Below are 17,507 nucleotides of genomic sequence, written 5' to 3'. Positions count from 1 at the left end.
GAGCGGCCTCTCTCTCAGATAATGGAGAATCAAACAACTTCCGCCACGAAATCCTCCAGACTACGACAAACAGTGGATTGTTGCTCTCACACCGCCGTAGCCCAGGTGGGTGCCCTCCCGGACATCAGCGTTGTAAGATACGCCATCTTTGAATGGTCCGATGGAAACGAAGGGGGCTGTAGCTAGAAAATGATGGAGCACTGGGAGACAAACGCCCGGTTCCAGGTAAGTCGGTAGATGGCAAGCAGGCTCAGGGTCAGGACAGGCAAAACAGGTCGCAACCCGGGGAGACTGACAGTGAGAATAAAGTGAGACACGTGCCCAGTGAGACACGGGTGCTGTCCCACGTAGATGGAAACAGAAAAGTCAGAACCTCTTGCTTAAAACACCAGGGTAAATCCTTAGTGACAATGCGCCATAAGTAGTCAAACCTTAAGAAAAATATTCAGCTTTATATTTATATAATTCTCATGTGGCTCATGGAATAGAAGGCATTTTTATAATGTTAGTTAAGTTGATTGCAACAAATGGATAGGAAATTTTAAAATGGTAAAGCACAGAAACTCAAGCGCTGTAGGCTACTGTTGACGTTCATTTCAAGAGCCACTGACTAAGTGCCTTTAGCCAGTATATTCCAAACTCGTTGATTCAACTATAGGGTGAAAGTTAATCTACAATATATACAACTATAATAATAGTGTTATTAATAATAGCATAAAATAAAATGAAGAATGCAAATCTATACAAATGTCATCCTTTATTGGTGTTGCTTTATATATATATATATATATAGTGTGTGTGTGTGTGTGTGTGTGTGTGTGTGTGTGTGTGTGTGTGTGTGTGTGTGTGTGTGTGTGTGTGTGTGTGTGTGTGTGTGTGTGTGTGTGTGTGTGTGTGTGTGTGTGTGTGTGTGTGTGTGTGTGTGTCAGGTAGGTACAGTCTGATCTGCTGTATGTGCCTGTGTGTATGCCTGTGCATGTGTGGACATCCAGGGGTGTGTGAGAAGCTCGGAGGCAGAGAGGCGGAGGTTGGGGTTAGAATGCAGGGCTGAGCGTATCAGACAGCGAGCCTGCGAGGTTAGTAAGGCCCCCTCTTGGGTTAGTCCAGCCCCAACAGGGTAACAGCCCAATAGCAACGCGTGGAGCATCACTCCCAGAGACCAGACATCTGTAGCTGGAGCACAGACCCACAAACTGCCAGAGATGTCCCCATGTCCTGGACTGCAATAGGGGGAGGTGTTTCCTTGCTGCATTATGACTACATCATCCAAGCTTTCCAGCATCAACAGGGTCCTGACACACACACACACACAAATGGGGCCCGACCAAAAATAATTAAACTCAGTCGGGATATCAACTAGAATACACAAGATGTAGAATACACAAGATGCAATTTCGAAATCGAGCAAAACTGGTTGTGCATCAGCAGTTTTTCTGTTGTTACAGTATGTCAGTCACTGACAGTAACTCAATTAGCCATGTCAGCTAACAATTCTTACATTGGTAAATTAGTCTGCCTAAATGTGTATTAATCATGGCCGAATACAGGCACGCAGGGCATGTGCCCAGGGTCCCTGACCTCCAGGGGGACCCTATTGATTTAGTAAGTCACTCAGATATCAATAACATGGCATAAGTCAAGGCAAAATGAGTAGAATTGCTGCCCCATGGCAAAATGAGTAGAATTGCTGCCCCATGGCAAAATGTGTAGAATTGCAGGAAATTAACCCTAAAAACCCAGTGCAGTCAAAAATGTGATTTCCTATATTTATATATATTTCCACACTATGAGGTTGGAATAATATTGTGACAATTATGACAATGCCCTTTTAGCGCCTGACATTTCAGCCTGTTTTGGTGGGATGGAGTTTTGGCCTGCCTGGTGACATCAACAGGCAGTAAATTAGTTAATAGACCAATAAGAAAGAGAGTTCCAAACCTCTTTGACAATAACAGCTAGTTTTCAGTTTTCCCCTCCTACTTAGACTACTCCCAAATAGTCCTAGCAACATTTTTGCTTGGGAAATTGTTCTTTGCTAAGAATCTATTTGTCACGTATGCTCCCTCTCCGGCCTCTAGGTCACCATGCTGCTCTGCACACACACCTCTCCTTGTTCTTGAAGACAAACTTGTTCAGCTTGAGGTCTCTGAGAACTAGTCCATTGTTATGGCAATGTGCCACAGCCGACACCAGCTGGCGGAACAGGTATCTGGCTGTGTCCTCTGGTAGCCGCCGGGCCTGGAGCATCACCCCTAGGTTCCCGTAGGAACGTGGGAAGAACAAGTAGGCATGGGCGTCCCCGACAACCACATCACGCATCTCAATTATGTTGGGGTGGGGGGGCAGGCAGTAGTATGAACACAGAACCTCCCGGTACCGAGAGACAGGAATCACCTAGAACACAGGAACACTGTTGAGAAGTCATAAAGATTCTACAATAGCCAATATTATAGATGGAACAACTGGAATTCAGAAATACTTTTGATGCCCTAAGAAACCAATAAGACAAGTAGAATTGGTGAATGCACCAATTTGTAAGTCGCTCTGGACAAGAGCGTCTGCTAAATGACTTAAATGTACATGTAACAAGATCTGCATTATGGTGTAACTGTGTTTGCACAGCCTACATAAGAACACATGCCTACTGTACATGAGGGTCCTGTTTCTGTTGAGCATGTTGGCACTGCAGGAATAAGAGGAGATCATGTGGAAAGGCTGGAGTAAGGTGACAAAGAGAGAAGAGACTAGAAGATGGCGCCAACGATTGAGATGGAAAAGAGATAAGAGTAGGTGATTGAGCACCATGGTTTCAAAAATAAATATTTGTATATATTTTTTTTAATCCACAGACCTTGCACACCAACTCCTCGCCGCTGTGAGCATTCGCAGCTCTGAGTACGTTTTCCTGCAGCGGATCATACAACAGGTAGTTCCCCACGTTGCGGGACGGGAGGGGAGGGCGGGACACACCCACCGGTTGGCTGCGTGATACAAAAGGACCGCTCGAGAGACTGTAAGACAGAGAGTTATGGCGATCTGGTGATTTACGGATGCTCTCAGGTGATCCTGACACTTCCTGAATGTCCATGTGATAAAATGATCTAAAAGTAACCTATACGAAATATATAAAGCTAAATATCTTCCGTGATTAATAGACAGGGTAGACAAAATAACAACCAACCAGAAACGAACTGCCAATAGAACGTTGCTGATAACAAATAACGCGTTTTTCTAAAAACAACATCGGAATGTTTTGTTTGTAGTCCTACAGTCTGACAAACGTGCAAACAATTAGGAAAATCAGTGTTAGATATAATTGTTATTTAATTTCACGAAAATTCCCATCATTTTAAATATATTATTTTTTTACATTGATTTTGATTACAGAAAGATACAATTTCCCCTCCTCTCGCTTTCTTTCACACAAGCACACACAAACACACCGCAGCAAATGCAAGTTTGTTGGAAGTTTTATTTTTAGTACATTTTTTGCACAAACGTGTGGTAATTCATGAACATGTGTGATAACCTGTAATTTGACTGCACACAACACTGAACACACACATCATTACCATGGCAACATGCTGAGAGGAATACACACACCACAGCAACACACACTACATTACAGACACTTCCCATAATCTCTGGCCTTAACCCTGTAACCTCTGACCCTGAACACATGTGTAGATCTGAGAGGATTGGATATGTGTGTGCTTATACCTATCCAATCCTTTCAGATCATAAGTGTGTATCGGGTTAGGGGAAGTGTCTAGGGGTGGAAAACATATCTAAGGGGACCATAGAAATAGAATGAATAGAACGGGGTGTCCCTTTGGTTGTTTCTCTCTCTCTCTCACACACACACACACACACACACACACACACACACACACACACACACACACACACACACACACACACACACACACACACACACACACACACACACACACACACACACACACACACACACACAAAACAACAAAAACAACAGCAACCAGCACTGGCACAGATATATTGGCTTCAATGTGATACATTGTGTGCGTGGCACACACACACACACACACACACACACACACACACACACACACACACACACACACACACACACACACACACACACACACACACACACACACACACACACACACACACACACACACACACACACCACCTTTTCACACACTATCTGTACAGCCCTACACTTTAAAACATGAACATACAGGGCCCAAACAAGGGAAGACATTCAGTGGAGAGGTTAGGAAGGTTAAGTGTGACATGCACTGTAAAAGGCTTTCAACTTAAAAACATGAGTGTAAGTGTACCCCACTGACCTAAAATATAAAGTTGTATGAACTTGTATACTATAATGTATCTAATCCTTTGTTCCCTGGTTTTGTCAACTCAACTTGATAAGTTGATGTAACTTTACATCAGCTGGGTAACTCCTATTTTAAGTTGAAACGGATAACGTTTTTGACAGGAGTGTGAGGAAAGGTATGGTAAGACACGATAGACTGCAGGAGCCATGGACTTATTTACACTGAACACATCAAACGCATAGAGACCTGTCTCCCTTCACACCACTGCCCTAACCCTATATCTCTCCCTCCATCCCTTTCTCCCTCTCCTTCTCTCTCTGTCCATCCTCTCTCCATCCTCTCTCTACCTAGCCATCTTTTTCTCTATCCCTCCCTCTTGTATCCTCCCCCAACCCACCCCTCTATCTCTCTTTATTTGAGATCTCCAGCATCTCCCTGGATGGTCTTCTTGATACGGAGCAGCATGGTGGTGAGCCATTGGTCCAGACGAGAGATGGAGTCAAATTCTTTAACAGCTTCAGTAAACGCCTCACAGTTCTGCTCCTCATGGGCATCCAGCAACTTCTACAGAGAGACAGACAGGGTAGATGGGTGTGGGCTCGTGAAGAAGGAAGCTATGCTGTTAAACGAGCAGTGTGAAGTCTTTTACACACACGCACACACAAAGACGCTCATCTTGTCTACCTTCAGCAGCTTGCACTCTCTGGAGTCTGCGAAAGCAGGAAACATCTCCTCATACTTCTCTATGGCCAGCTATAAAAAAAAACACAAAACACACACACACATCACTAATAACTGACAGGTACTCCCTCGGTTCAGTTGGAATAATATGAAGAATGTGTCTACTCCGTGTGTCTTGCTTCAAAACAAGAGGACAATAACCACTAATAATAATGATGATGATAATAATACCTTTGCGTTGAGTTCATCCACTATGAAGTGACAGAGGGAGGCTTTAAAGAAGTACTCTTTGGCATTATACTTCAGCAGGGGGTTGTCCATGGTATTGGTGGCCACCTGACACACACACCATTACATCACTGTGACATCCCTCAGAGAGAACCGATCATCACATTTCAGGGTTTTAAAATGCAGGCAAAACACACCTGCTCGTAGATCTCAATGGCTTTCGGATACTGCTCCAGCTGAGCACTGTAGTGGCCCACCTTCAGCAGACACTTGTTAGCAGAACTGAGAGAGAGGAGAGAGACATCGAGAGACAGAAGGAACAGCACAGGTCCCAGCATAGAGACCTGGGGAACCCCTCATGACAACTCCCTCTCCCTAATCTCTATGATAGAAAGTACTTGAGTAGTATAATACAATAGCATTTGAGTAATAGTACAGGGTAGCATAACTGAATGGTATAGTATTAATTTATACTAAACATCATAGGAGACTCACCTGTTGGACTCCTCCCCTTTATAATAATCGGCTGCCTGCTCATAGTGGGCGATCGCCTGGGCAACAGAAGACACACACATAAACATTTAACATTTACATTTAAGTCATTTAGCAGACGCTCTTATCTAGAGCGACTTACAAATTGGTGCATTCACCTTATGACATCCAGTGGAACAGTCACTTTACAATAGTGCATCTAAATCTTAAAGGGGGGGGGGGTGAGAAGGATTACTTATCCTATCCTAGGTATTCCTTAAAGAGGTGGGGTATTGTTCATATGGAGTTCTGTGTGTGCGTGTGTGTGTGCACGTTTTGTGTGTGTTTCGTACCTTCTCTATGTCCACCAGCTCAGACTCATACACCTCTGCGATGGTGATGTGATGTTTGGCAGCAATAGTAAACCTACCCTGTAATACACATGTGGATCATTAGGACAGAGATGGAGAATAACATGTCGATTGCAACAATGCTGATACAGAATCACTAGAATATACAGTACATACTGTATCAGCCTTCATATCGGCGGTCTCAGCCGATGATGGCTAGAAAACATAGCCCCCTTCACACGCAGTACATGCACAATTGCACATAGAAACGGGTGAAGTAGGTTCAAGATGAAAGTGGTATGGTTAGAGGTCACAGGTTAGGGATTAGAGGTCAGGGCTCAAGGGTTGTACTAGGCTTACCATGTCAGTGTAAATATCGATGGCTGCATTTAGACAGTTGATAGCCTCTACAAGAAAGAGGAGGAAAGGGAGGCGTGAAAGAAGGGAGAGAGAAAGAGAAAAGGGGGCAGGGAGATATATGAAGGGAGCAGAGGGTAAGAGAGGTTAGGTTTTCCCACCAGAGAGGGTCAGAGAGAGACCAAAGACAAAAGCATACTTTACCTACTATTAGGGACTAATATCAAAGGGGAGGGTCCCAGATGTCAGGGAGGCTTTGCCCTCTAGTCTAGTATGTTTTGGAGTGAGTGGGTGTGGATACGTGTTCCTACCCTGAGGATCAGCCTTCTTGTAAGCGTTCCCTGCGTCGACGAAGCTAGTGGCTGAGTCCAGTTTGTTCTGCAGCTGCATGTGGAGCCGGGCCCCCTGGCAGAACGCATTACCAGCAGCTACACACACACACACACACATAATTATCATGTCTATGGAACATCGATAGTATTTCAGCAGTGTGTGTGTGTGTGTGTGTGTGTGTGTGTGTGTGTGTGTGGCCACCAGTCCAGTTCTTGGCCATCTTGAACATGTTGGCTGCTCTGGCGTACATCTCACATGCATCTTCCACTTTGTGGTGACTCCCCCTGAAATACACACACACACACACACACACACACACACACACACACACACACACACACACACACACACACACACACACACACACACACACACACACACACACACACACACACACACACACACACACACACACACACACACACACGGTTAAAAACTGGCAGGTATATGAGCTATAGACCTGGACATCGTCAGAAAATGTGTGTTGTGTTTACTCGGTCTCATTCAGGAGGATACAAACTGAACGTTGTCTACTAAAGAAAATCTCATGAATAGAGCTGGCCTACTCTACATGTCAGAGAGCCATGTCTGTTCTACAGAATAGGCCAATATGGAAGTCCAGAGAGGACATACTGTATGAATAAAAAAAGTACTATCTTGTTGTCTAAAGATCACGACTTATTTATCTCATGATCATTACAGTACATAACAAACAGTGTTTTGTCAAGATCAAAAGATAATTTTCTCGTGATCATGACATAACAAAAGTTGTTTTGTTGAAATCACGAGATAATCAAAAGTACCATTGATCATCCATTCATTTGTTCAGATGCATGATAACAACCTCATCAAGGAGCCCTGTGGCTGCATTGATCTCAGTGCTCTCGTGAGGCATTAAAGCCCTGAACGATGCCTGACAGGTAGTCTACCAGACTGCATACCGCACCCAATCGCATGCGTTTGGCTAGTCTTGTGAGCTAGCTAGCTAGATAACAAGCTAGCTTGCTATCTATGCTGTTTGTTAGCTTCCATAACTGTTATTTAATTATATGAGACACTTCATGTTTTGTGGATAATATTTAAATTTACAGTGTGTAAGCTCCATTCCTGACAGGCTGATCAGATACAATTTCAACCTCAGAGGTTGATAAGTCAGGATGTTGCCTTGGAGGCTGTTTCATAGGTAAGGCTCCTTTCATGCAGATTAGCTTTATAGGCTGATGCATATAATCTAGAGTGGGTGTGCTCTATTCCTGGCAGGCTGATTAGATTCAATAGCAACTTCATATTTAAGGCTCATTTTATTAGCCTCTGAGGATGCTATTGAATCTGATCAGCCTGCCAGGAATAGAGTGCAACCACTCTTGATCATATACATAATGCATTGAATGCTGATCTGCTTGCAAGGAGCTTTACCTGGGAAAGCCTAGATGGCAGAATCCTGATTTATCAGCCTCTGAAGCTGTTATTGAATCTGATCAAGCTCTGTAAATTGAAATATTATCCATAAAAACATTAAGTGTCCCTTACAATTATATGCATATCAGTTATGCAAGCTAACAACCTGCACAGATAACAAGCTAGCTAGCAAGCTAGGTAACAAGACTACCTAGCTAGCTAGCTCACTCACAAGACTAGCCAAGTTGGCTGCGTTATTGCTTGCATGCTGTGGTCCTGGGGGTGGAACACAGCCTTGGAGACAGTGCTGCTGTCAGACATCATTCAGGGCTTAAATGCCCCATGTGCATTTAGGCAAGGAACATTTCGCTTGCTAACATTCTAACTTAGTGTAGCAATCAATAAAAAAATATGTGCTCTGATCCACTTAATGTTTTCCACCTCGGCCATACTGTCAATCCATCATCAATACGTGCACACTCCTATTTGTTATGTCGTGATCATGATATACACTACATGACCAGAGGTATGTGGACACCTGCTCGTCGAACATCTCATTCCAAAAAAATGGGCATTAATATGGAGTTGGTCCCACCTTAGCTGCTATAATAGCCTCTGCTCCTCTGGGAAGGTTTTCCACTAGATGTTGGAACATTGCTGTGGGGACTTGCTTCCATTAATCCACAAGAGTATTAGTGAGGTCAGCACTGATGTTGGGCGATTAGGCCTGGCTCACAGTTGGCGTTGCAATTCATCCCAAAGGTGTTCAATAGGGTTGAGCTCAAGGCTCTCTGCAGACTAGTCAAGTTCTTCCACACCAGTCAACTTCTTCCACACCGATCTTGACAAACCATTTCTGTATGGTTTGTCAGACGGCCAGATGGTGAAGCGTGATTAATCAATCTAGAGAATGCGTTTCCACTACTCCAAAGTCCAATGGCAGTGAGCTTTACACCACTCCAGCAGACTCTTGGCATTGTGCATGGTGATCTTAGGCTTGTTTGCGGCTGCTTGGCCATTGAAAACCATTTAATAAAGCTCCAGACGAACAGTTCTTGTGCTAACGTTGCTTCCAGAAGCTGGTTGGAACTCGGTAGTGAGTGTTGCAACTGAGAACAGACGATTTTGACATGCTATGCGCTTCAGCACTTGGAGGTCCTGTTCTGTGAGCTTGTGTGGCCTACCACTTTGCGGCTGAGCTGTTGTTGTCCTAGACGTTTGTCCTAGACGTTTCCACTTCACAATAACAGCACTTACAGTTGACCGGGGAAGATATTTGACAACTGTCTTGTTGGAAAGGTGGTATCCTATGACGGTGCCATGTTGAAAGTCACTGAGCCCTTCAGTACGGGCCATTCTACTGACAATGTTTGTCTATGGAGATTGCAAGGCTGTGTTCTCGATTTTATACACCTGTCAGAAACGGGTGTGGCTGAAATAGCCGAATCCACTAATTTGAAGGGATGTTCACATACTTTTGGAGATGTAGTGTAAATAAGTTGTGATCTCGACATAATGAAGGAATGTATTTATTCATACAGTATGTCCTTTCTGGACAACGGATGTGAAACAGCTAGCTTAGTTAGCGGTGGTACGCGCTAAATAGCGTTTCAATCGGTGACGTCACTTGCTCTGAGATCTTGAAGTAGTAGTTCTCCTTGCTCTGTCATGTTTTGTCATTGATTATCATGCCTTGTCCCTGTTCTTCTCCTTCTATTCGTTTCCCTCTGCTGGTCTTATTAGGTTCTTTCCCTCTTTCTATCCCTCTCTCTCCCCCTCCCTCTCTCACTCTCCCGCTCTCTCTTCTCTCTATCGTTCCGTTCCTGCTCCCAGCTGTTCCTATTCCCCTAATCAATCATTTAGTCTTCCCACACCTGTTCCCGATCCTTTTCCCTGATTAGAGTCCCTATTTCTCTCCTTGTTATTCGTTTCTGCCCTGTCGGTTCCTTGTCTAGAATTCACCGTGCTGTGTTTGTGTATCGCCCTGTCGTGTCGTGTTTTCCTCAGATGCTGCGTGGTGAGCAGGTGTCTGAGTCTGTTTGGTTCAAGTGCCTTCCCGAGGCAACCTGCTGTTCACCTGCTGTTCAAGATCGAGTCTCCAGTTTGTCCTCGTCATTTCGAGTGAAAGTTGTGTTTTTGATTGTATTTACTTTACTGGATTAAAGACTCTGTTTTCGCCAAGTCGCTTTTGGGTCCTCTTTCACCTGCATGACAGAAGGAACCGACCAAGGAATGGACCCAGCGACTTCAGACGCTCGTTACACTGCCGTCGAGATCCAAGGAGCCATGCTCGGCAGACACGAGCAGGAATTGTCTGCTGCTCGCCATGCCGTGGAGAACCTGGCCGCTCAGGTTTCCGACCTCTCTGGACAGTTCCAGAGTCTTCGTCTCGTGCCACCTGTTACTTCCTGGCCTGCCGAGCCTCCAGAACCTAGGGTTAATAACCCACCTTGCTACTCCGGGCAGCCCACTGAGTGCCGCTCCTTTCTCACGCAGTGTGAGATTGTGTTCTCTCTCCAACCCAACACATACTCTAGAGAGAGAGCTCGGGTTGCTTACGTCATTTCACTCCTTACTGGCCGGGCTCGAGAATGGGGCACAGCTATCTGGGAGGCAAGGGCTGATTGCTCTAACAAGTACCAGAACTTTAAAGAGGAGATGATTCGGGTTTTTGACCGTTCAGTTTTTGGTAGGGAGGCTTCTAGGGCCCTGGCTTCCCTATGCCAAGGTGAACGGTCCATAACGGATTATTCTATTGAGTTTCGCACTCTTGCTGCCTCTAGTGAGTGGAACGAGCCGGCGCTGCTCGCTCGTTTTCTGGAGGGACTCCACGCAGTGGTTAAGGATGAGATTCTCTCCCGGGAGGTTCCTTCAGATGTGGACTCTTTGATTGCTCTCGCCATCCGCATAGAACGACGGGTAGATCTTCGTCACCGGGCTCGTGGAAGAGAGCTCGCATCAACGGTGTTTCCCTGCTCCGCATCGCAACCATCTCCCTCCTCTGGCTCAGAGACTGAGCCCATGCAGCTGGGAGGGATTCGCATCTCGACTAAGGAGAGGGAACGGAGGATCACCAACCGCCTGTGCCTCTATTGCGGAGTTGCTGGACATTTTGTTAATTCATGTCCAGTAAAAGCCAGAGCTCATCTGTAAGCGGAGGGCTACAGGTGAGCGCAACTACTCAAGTCTCTCCATCAAAATCCTGTACTACTTTGTCGGTCCATCTACGCTGGACCGGTTCGGGTGCTACATGTAGTGCCTTGATAGACTCTGGGGCTGAGGGTTGTTTCATGGACGAAGCATGGGTTCGGAAACATGACATTCCTTTCAGAGAGTTAGAGAAGCCTACGCCCATGTTCGCCTTAGATGGTAGTCATCTTCCCAGTATCAGATTTGAGACACTACCTTTAACCCTCACAGTATCTGGTAACCACAGTGAGACTATTTCTTTTTTGATTTTTCGTTCACCGTTTACACCTGTTGTTTTGGGTCATCCCTGGCTAGTATGTCATAATCCTTCTATTAATTGGTCTAGTAATTCTATCCTATCCTGGAACGTTTCTTGTCATGTGAAGTGTTTAATGTCTGCCATCCCTCCCGTTTCTTCTGTCCCTACTTCTCAGGAGGAACCTGGCGATTTGACAGGAGTGCCGGAGGAATATCATGATCTGCGCACGGTCTTCAGTCGGTCCCGAGCCAACTCCCTTCCTCCTCACCGGTCGTATGATTGTAGTATTGATCTCCTTCCGGGGACCACTCCTCCTCGGGGTAGACTATACTCTCTGTCGGCTCCCGAACGTAAGGCTCTCGAGGATTATTTGTCTGTGTCTCTTGACGCCGGTACCATAGTGCCTTCTTCCTCTCCGGCCGGGGCGGGGTTCTTTTTGTTAAGAAGAAGGACGGTACTCTGCGCCCCTGCGTGGATTATCGAGGGCTGAATGACATAACGGTTAAGAATCGTTATCCGCTTCCCCTTATGTCATCAGCCTTCGAGATTCTGCAGGGAGCCAGGTGCTTTACTAAGTTGGACCTTCGTAACGCTTACCATCTCGTGCGCATCAGAGAGGGGGACGAGTGGAAAACGGCGTTTAACACTCCGTTAGGGCATTTTGAGTACCGGGTTCTGCCGTTCGGTCTCGCCAATGCGCCAGCTGTTTTTCAGGCATTAGTTAATGATGTTCTGAGAGACATGCTGAACATCTTTGTTTTTGTCTATCTTGACGATATCCTGATTTTTTCTCCGTCACTCGAGATTCATGTTCAGCACGTTCGACGTGTTCTACAGCGCCTTTTAGAGAATTGTCTCTACGTAAAGGCTGAGAAGTGCTCTTTTCATGTCTCCTCCGTTACTTTTCTCGGTTCCGTTATTTCCGCTGAAGGCATTCAGATGGATTCCGCTAAGGTCCAAGCTGTCAGTGATTGGCCCGTTCCAAGGTCACGTGTCGAGTTGCAGCGCTTTTTAGGTTTCGCTAATTTCTATCGGCGTTTCATTCGTAATTTCGGTCAAGTTGCTGCCCCTCTCACAGCTCTTACTTCTGTCAAGACGTGTTTTGAGTGGTCCGGTTCCGCCCAGGGAGCTTTTGATCTTCTAAAAGAACGTTTTACGTCCGCTCCTATCCTCGTTACTCCTGACGTCACTAGACAATTCATTGTCGAGGTTGACGCTTCAGAGGTAGGCGTGGGAGCCATTCTATCCCAGCGCTTCCAGTCTGACGATAAGGTTCATCCTTGCGCTTATTTTTCTCATCGCCTGTCGCCATCTGAGCGCAACTATGATGTGGGTAACCGTGAACTGCTCGCCATCCGCTTAGCCCTAGGCGAATGGCGACAGTGGTTGGAGGGGGCGACCGTTCCTTTTGTCGTTTGGACAGACCATAAGAACCTTGAGTACATCCGTTCTGCCAAACGACTTAATGCCCGTCAAGCTCGTTGGGCGTTGTTTTTCGCTCGTTTCGAGTTTGTGATTTCTTACCGTCCGGGTAGCAAGAACACCAAGCCTGATGCCTTATCCCGTCTGTTTAGTTCTTCTGTGGCTTCTACTGATCCCGAGGGGATTCTTCCTTATGGGCGTGTTGTCGGGTTAACAGTCTGGGGAATTGAAAGACAGGTTAAGCAAGCACTCACGCACACTGCGTCCCCGCGCGCTTGTCCTAGTAACCTCCTTTTCGTTCCTGTTTCCACTCGTCTGGCTGTTCTTCAGTGGGCTCACTCTGCCAAGTTAGCTGGTCATCCCGGTGTTCGAGGCACTCTTGCGTCTATTCGCCAGCGCTTTTGGTGGCCGACTCAGGAGCGTGACACGCGCCGTTTCGTGGCTGCTTGTTCGGACTGCGCGCAGACTAAGTCGGGTAACTCTCCTCCTGCCGGTCGTCTCAGACCGCTCCCCATTCCTTCTCGACCATGGTCTCACATCGCCCTAGACTTCATTACCGGTCTGCCTTTGTCTGCGGGGAAGACTGTGATTCTTACGGTTGTCGATAGGTTCTCTAAGGCGGCACATTTCATTCCCCTCGCTAAACTTCCTTCCGCTAAGGAGACGGCACAAATCATTATCGAGAATGTATTCAGAATTCATGGCCTCCCGTTAGACGCCGTTTCAGACAGAGGCCCGCAATTCACGTCACAGTTTTGGAGGGAGTTCTGTCGTTTGATTGGTGCGTCCGTCAGTCTCTCTTCCGGGTTTCATCCCCAGTCTAACGGTCAAGCAGAGGGGCCAATCAGACGATTGGTCGCATACTACGCAGCCTTTCTTTCAGAAACCCTGCGTCTTGGGCAGAACAGCTCCCCTGGGCAGAATACGCTCACAATTCGCTTCCTTCGTCTGCTACCGGGTTATCTCCGTTTCAGAGTAGTCTGGGTTACCAGCCTCCTCTGTTCTCATCCCAGCTTGCCGAGTCCAGCGTTCCCTCCGCTCAAGCGTTTGTCCAACGTTGTGAGCGCACCTGGAGGAGGGTGAGGTCTGCACTTTGCCGTTACAGGGCACAGACTGTGAGAGCCGCCAATAAACGCAGGATTAAGAGTCCAAGGTATTGTTGCGGCCAGAGAGTGTGGCTTTCCACTCGCAACCTTCCTCTTACGACAGCTTCTCGTAAGTTGACTCCGCGGTTCATTGGTCCGTTCCGTGTCTCCCAGGTCGTCAATCCTGTCGCTGTGCGACTGCTTCTTCCGCGACATCTTCGTCGCGTCCATCCTGTCTTCCATGTCTCCTGTGTCAAGTCCTTTCTTCGCACTCCCGTTCGTCTTCCCTCCCCCCCTCCCGTCCTTGTCGAGAGCGCACCTATTTACAAGGTACATAAGATCATGGACATGCGTTCTCGGGGACGGGGTCACCAATACTTAGTGGATTGGGAGGGTTACGGTCCTGAGGAGAGGAGTTGGGTTCCGTCTCGGGACGTGCTGGACCGTTCACTCATTGATGATTTCCTCCGTTGCCGCCAGGATTCCTCCTCGAGTGCGCCAGGAGGCGCTCGGTGAGTGGGGGGTACTGTCATGTTTTGTCATTGATTATCATGCCTTGTCCCTGTTCTTCTCCTTCTATTCGTTTCCCTCTGCTGGTCTTATTAGGTTCTTTCCCTCTTTCTATCCCTCTCTCTCCCCCTCCCTCTCTCACTCTCCCGCTCTCTCTTCTCTCTATCGTTCCGTTCCTGCTCCCAGCTGTTCCTATTCCCCTAATCAATCATTTAGTCTTCCCACACCTGTTCCCGATCCTTTTCCCTGATTAGAGTCCCTATTTCTCTCCTTGTTATTCGTTTCTGCCCTGTCGGTTCCTTGTCTAGAATTCACCGTGCTGTGTTTGTGTATCGCCCTGTCGTGTCGTGTTTTCCTCAGATGCTGCGTGGTGAGCAGGTGTCTGAGTCTGTTTGGTTCAAGTGCCTTCCCGAGGCAACCTGCTGTTCACCTGCTGTTCAAGATCGAGTCTCCAGTTTGTCCTCGTCATTTCGAGTGAAAGTTGTGTTTTTGATTGTATTTACTTTACTGGATTAAAGACTCTGTTTTCGCCAAGTCGCTTTTGGGTCCTCTTTCACCTGCATGACATGCTCTGCAAGGGCCGTGGCTTTTGTGGAGCGATGGGTAACGATGCTTCGAGGGTGACTGTTGTTGATGTGTGCAGAGGGTCCCTGGATCACGCCCGGGTATGGGCGAGGGGACGGTCTAAAGTTATACTGTTACACCTACACTGCTCAAAAAAATTAAGGGAACACTAAAATAACACATCCTAGATCTGAATGAATGAAATATTCTTATTAAATACTTTTTTCTTTACATAGTTGAATATGCTGACAACAAAATCACACAGAAATTATCAATGGAAATCAAATTTATCAACCCATGGAGGTCTGGATTTGGAGTCACACTCAAAATTAAAGTGGAAAACCACACTACAGGCTGTTCCAACTTTGATGTAATGTCCTTAAAACAAGTCAAAATGAGGCTCAGAAGTGTGTGTGGCCTCCACGTGCCTGTATGACCTCCCTACAACGCCTGGGCATGCTCCTGATGAGGAGCTCCTGGACAGTCTGTGGTGCAACGTGGCGTTGATGGATGGAGCGAGACATGATGTCCCAGATGTGCTCAATTGGATTCAGGTCTGGGGAACGGGCGGGCCAGTCCATAGCATCAATGCCTTCCTCTTGCAGGAGCTGCTGACACACTCCAGCCACATGAGGTCTAGCATTGTCTTGCATTAGGAGGAACCCAGGGCCAACTGCACCAGCATGTTCTCACAAGGGGTCTGAGGATCTCATCTCGGTACCTAATGTCAGTCAGGCTACCTCTGGCGAGCACATGGAGGGCTGTGCGGCCCCCCAAAGAAATGCCACCCCACACCATGACTGACCCACCACCAAACCGGTCATGCTGGAGGATGTTGCAGGCAGCAGAACGTTCTCCACGGCGTCTCCAGACAGTCACGTCTGTCACATGTGCTCAGTGTGAACCGGCTTTCATCTGTGAAGAGCACAGGGCGCCAGTGGCGAATTTGCCAATCTTGGTGTTCTCTGGCAAATTAAAAATGTCCTGCACAGTGTTGGGCTGTAAGCACAACCCCCACCTGTGGACGTTGGGCCCTCATACCACCCTCATGGAGTCTGTTTCTGACCGTTTGAGCAGACACATGCACATTTGTGGCCTGCTGGAGGTCATTTTGCAGGACTCTGGCAGTGCTCCTGCTCCTCCTGCTCCACGGATGTAGCGGTCCTGCTGCTGGGTTGTTGCCCTCCTACGGCCTCCTCTACGTCTTCTGATGTACTGGCCTGTCTCCTGGTAGCGCATCCATGCTCTGGACACTACGCTGACAGACATAGCAAACCTTCTTGCCACAGCTAGCATTGATGTGCCATCCTGGATGAGCTGCACTACCTGAGCCACTTGTGTGGGTTGTAGACTCCGTCTCATGCTACCACTAGAGTGAAAGCACCGCCAGCATTCAAAAGTGACCAAAACATCAGCCAGGAAGCATAGGAAGTGAGAAGTGGTCTGTGGTCTCCACCTGCAGTACCACTCCTTTATTGGGAGTGTCTTGCTAATTGCCTATAATTTCCACCTGTTGTCTATTCCATTTGCACAACAGCATGTGAAATTTATTGTCAATCAGTGTTGCTTCTTAAGTGGACAGTTCGATTTCACAGAAGTGTGATTGACTTGGAGTTACATTGTGTTGTTTAAGTGTTCCCTTTATTTTTTTGAGCAGTGTATATAATAGGCCATTACCCTTTCATATGTAATGAGCAACGATATCCTGGTGGTAAAACAGTAAATGTTGACCATTTGCAGTCAGATGACCAGAACACTGCAGATCTCCCCAAGGCAGAGGCCTGACTGTCTGCGACAAACAGGCCCGACATTCTCCCCCTCACTAATGCATAATGATACTTTTAAAACATTTACATTATTGTAGGGCTAATCATCATACAGCTACATCACCAATACACTCGCGATTTTTTTTGTCCAATGTCATGCAACGCATCGACCCTTCCCCCCTCCGTGATGAATGACTGAATCAGCGCTCGTGTTCCTACACTGACTTGAACAAGGAAACCAGTGCATCTCATCTCACCCGAACATCCCCCCCAGGAATGAGCCGGAGGATTTAACCTTCTTGTCGGCTTCAGCCATTAGCTGCATCGCCTCCTTCTCTTTCCCGGAGGTATCCATCGCTGTTTGGGCTGTGTGTGTGTCGTCGTCAAGGTGAAAACAAATATTCCGGAGAATCCGTTTAGCTGGAAATGGATGCTGAGAGGTGGTGCTGATGAGAGAGAATCTTATTCGGTTGTGTGACTATTTATTCTGATTTCCTCAGTGTTGGTGCATCACCACCACCTAGCGAGCTGGAGAAAATTGCACGTTTTAATCCGGTACGCTATTTTTCGTA

At 46.9% G+C, this 17,507-nt stretch overlaps 2 protein-coding genes across 3 annotated transcripts; both read right to left on the bottom strand.

Moving 5' to 3' along the window:
• Positions 1 to 911: 911 nt before the first annotated feature.
• Positions 912 to 2,388, bottom strand: LOC124001832 (tribbles homolog 2-like). Its single transcript, XM_046308949.1, has 2 exons — positions 2,105 to 2,388; positions 912 to 1,292 (listed from the first exon to the last, which is right to left on the bottom strand). Exons 1-2 carry the CDS (start codon positions 2,317 to 2,319, stop codon positions 926 to 928), a joined length of 582 nt encoding a protein of 193 aa, XP_046164905.1. The 5' UTR covers positions 2,320 to 2,388; the 3' UTR covers positions 912 to 925.
• A 1,066-nt stretch (positions 2,389 to 3,454) lies between these two features.
• Positions 3,455 to 17,405, bottom strand: LOC124001831 (beta-soluble NSF attachment protein-like). Of its 2 annotated transcripts, XM_046308947.1 has the most exons (10): positions 17,193 to 17,405; positions 6,944 to 7,026; positions 6,721 to 6,837; positions 6,413 to 6,459; positions 6,056 to 6,133; positions 5,727 to 5,782; positions 5,429 to 5,513; positions 5,235 to 5,339; positions 5,007 to 5,075; positions 3,455 to 4,886 (listed from the first exon to the last, which is right to left on the bottom strand). In XM_046308947.1, exons 1-10 carry the CDS (start codon positions 17,288 to 17,290, stop codon positions 4,734 to 4,736), a joined length of 891 nt encoding a protein of 296 aa, XP_046164903.1. In that variant the 5' UTR covers positions 17,291 to 17,405; the 3' UTR covers positions 3,455 to 4,733. The 2 variants fall into 2 exon arrangements, with proteins under 2 accessions (XP_046164903.1, XP_046164904.1); XM_046308948.1 differs by lacking the exons at positions 6,413 to 6,459; positions 6,944 to 7,026; positions 17,193 to 17,405 and having other exon boundaries at positions 6,721 to 6,828.
• Positions 17,406 to 17,507: the final 102 nt, after the last annotated feature.

This window comes from Oncorhynchus gorbuscha, linkage group LG17, assembly GCF_021184085.1.
Source record: "Oncorhynchus gorbuscha isolate QuinsamMale2020 ecotype Even-year linkage group LG17, OgorEven_v1.0, whole genome shotgun sequence".
NCBI lineage: Eukaryota > Metazoa > Chordata > Actinopteri > Salmoniformes > Salmonidae > Oncorhynchus > Oncorhynchus gorbuscha.
The sequence above is the reverse complement of the archived record's forward strand: the minus strand, read 5'-3'. Positions and strand labels throughout refer to the sequence as shown.

Excerpts from the sequence above, each read along its gene's own strand:
- LOC124001832 (XM_046308949.1), bottom strand. The coding sequence starts at position 2,319 with ATGCGTGATGTGGTTGTCGGGGACGCCCATGCCTACTTGTTCTTCCCA. Across the intron at positions 1,293-2,104 it reads GTCTTCAAGAACAAGGAGAG|GACCCTGTTGATGCTGGAAA; the intron begins GTGTGTGTGCAG and ends TGTGTGTGTCAG.
- LOC124001831 (XM_046308947.1), bottom strand. The coding sequence starts at position 17,290 with ATGGATACCTCCGGGAAAGAGAAGGAGGCGATGCAGCTAATGGCTGAA. Across the intron at positions 6,838-6,943 it reads GATGGCCAAGAACTGGACTG|CTGCTGGTAATGCGTTCTGC; the intron begins GTGGCCACACAC and ends GTGTGTGTGTAG. Across the intron at positions 4,887-5,006 it reads GAGAGTGCAAGCTGCTGAAG|AAGTTGCTGGATGCCCATGA; the intron begins GTAGACAAGATG and ends GTCTCTCTGTAG.